The sequence below is a fragment of the Amaranthus tricolor genome, chromosome 17 (assembly GCF_026212465.1).
Source record: "Amaranthus tricolor cultivar Red isolate AtriRed21 chromosome 17, ASM2621246v1, whole genome shotgun sequence".
Classification (NCBI taxonomy): Eukaryota; Viridiplantae; Streptophyta; class Magnoliopsida; order Caryophyllales; family Amaranthaceae; genus Amaranthus; species Amaranthus tricolor.
Window position 1 is genome coordinate 10,690,088 of NC_080063.1, and position 1,827 is coordinate 10,691,914.

General features: G+C 33.9%; 1 protein-coding gene across 1 annotated transcript; it reads left to right on the top strand.

The window, feature by feature from the left end:
• The first annotated feature begins 266 nt into the window (after positions 1-266).
• On the top strand, positions 267-1,170 carry LOC130804119 (uncharacterized). The gene has a single exon (XM_057668449.1). It carries the CDS (start codon positions 332-334, stop codon positions 860-862), a length of 531 nt encoding a protein of 176 aa, XP_057524432.1. The 5' UTR covers positions 267-331; the 3' UTR covers positions 863-1,170.
• The last annotated feature ends 657 nt before the right edge of the window (positions 1,171-1,827 follow it).

The following is a 1,827-nucleotide window of genomic DNA, read 5'->3' on the forward strand; positions in this document are numbered from 1 at the left end:
AGATATTTACGAATATTTTTTTGGTGTTTGACCTAATAGCAAGTCAATGAAAAAACCAAACAAAAATCTAATTAAAATACTATAAACCGAACATCAGATAGTACAAGAAAACAATATTATTCAGTGATAGTTTTCATAATTATTTCTACGAAAATTATGAGTAAGATATCTCATTTAAAATTTAAGTGGTACTAGAATTAATAAATAATTTTAATCTTTATTAAAATAGAGATTAAATCCATAGAATTTCATCTATAAATAGAGCTAAGAACCGCTTCTAAACACACCAAAACCAACAATATTATATCTTCACATTTAATTTGTATTAGAAATGTCTCCAAAACAAGCCAAAATCTCCATCTTTCTTGCTCTTTTCTACCTTTATCTAACATCATTATCCTCTGCCCTTTCAAACTGCCCTGGATTTAATTCAATCCCGGATATATTACGTCGTTACGAATTACCCACGGGAATTTTCCCCGACAATGTGAAAAGCTTCAGTTGCGTAAGCAACAGCGATTTGTCGTACAAGCTTACGATTCAATTATACGGTGTTTGTCAAGTGACTCGTTCAATGTTTGGCGTCAAAAATATAGTCGTGTGCGAGCCCGAGATATCGGCCACAATATCATACCAGCAGCTAACAAACGTGAAAGGTGTGACGGTTACACTGTTTGTTAATGGTGGTCAAGTTGGCGAGCTGATGACAATCAAAGATGTTCGAGCAGTGGGACAGGGATTCGTCAGGTTTCTTCAGTTTGATTCGGACAAGGGTCCAAGTCCGTGGTTCCCTTACCTTGATATTGCTCAGGAACCTCCTAAATGCGACATCCGGTCCATCCCTCTTCTTCTTGGTGCTTAATAAATAAGGTCATCCATGGTTCAGTTGTTTTGTATTATTGATGAATAAATTGGATGTTGTTATTTGGTTCCCACGTGTATTTTTATTTATGTAGATTTGTGCATGTTGTTTGCTTTCACGGGTCGATTAAAAAAAGTTACTCTGTTAATTCGAACACCAATCTAGGTGGAAGGATACTTATTGGTGTTGGGGTATTTGAATATCGTGTGTTAAGTTATTGTTTTATCTTTAAAATTGTTAAATGTATGTTGGAAGTCTCTATGAAATCACAAGTATTAAAAATGAAATATAAATTTCAATTAGTTAAATTATTACTTAGGCATTGCTTTTCGTATTTTTCGTAATATTGTTACTATAGGAAAGTTGTGTTACATTTTCTTCCTAGATAAAATTATATTAGTCAATAGTAAGGGATGTGCTTCATTCATTTCATTATAGAGTTTGATTTTGATTTGAAAAACAATTATTTCATTTAGGAATGGGATGGATCAGATCTGAGTCGGGTTCAGCAAGACCCAAATCCAGATCCTAGTATATAATTTTTTTTTTAAAAATTATAAATGGGTCCATGGGTCGGATCTAGGTCTTAAACGTGTACACCCGGACTTGAACCCGGACCCTAAGTCATAGACCCAGATCCGAATTTAGATCCTTAGAATTCAAGACCCATGCCCATCCCTAATTTCATTTTAAAATAAATTTTTTGTAATAATATCGTGTGCACTTTAATTACCCCCTCTCCTTAGTTCTTAAAAAATCTATCAAGTCAATCACCGCTAGACAAGAGAGTTCCTCAATTCCAGTAAATTTCATAGAGGTACGACGATACATAGAAATGTTTGACAAAACAACCAATTCCAGATGACTGGTAGCTCATTGAAGTGAATGACTTGAAAAGATAATTTATTAACTTGTTCTACTATTTGGGTTGAGCTCATTATTAGGAGCAACCTGTTCAAAAAATG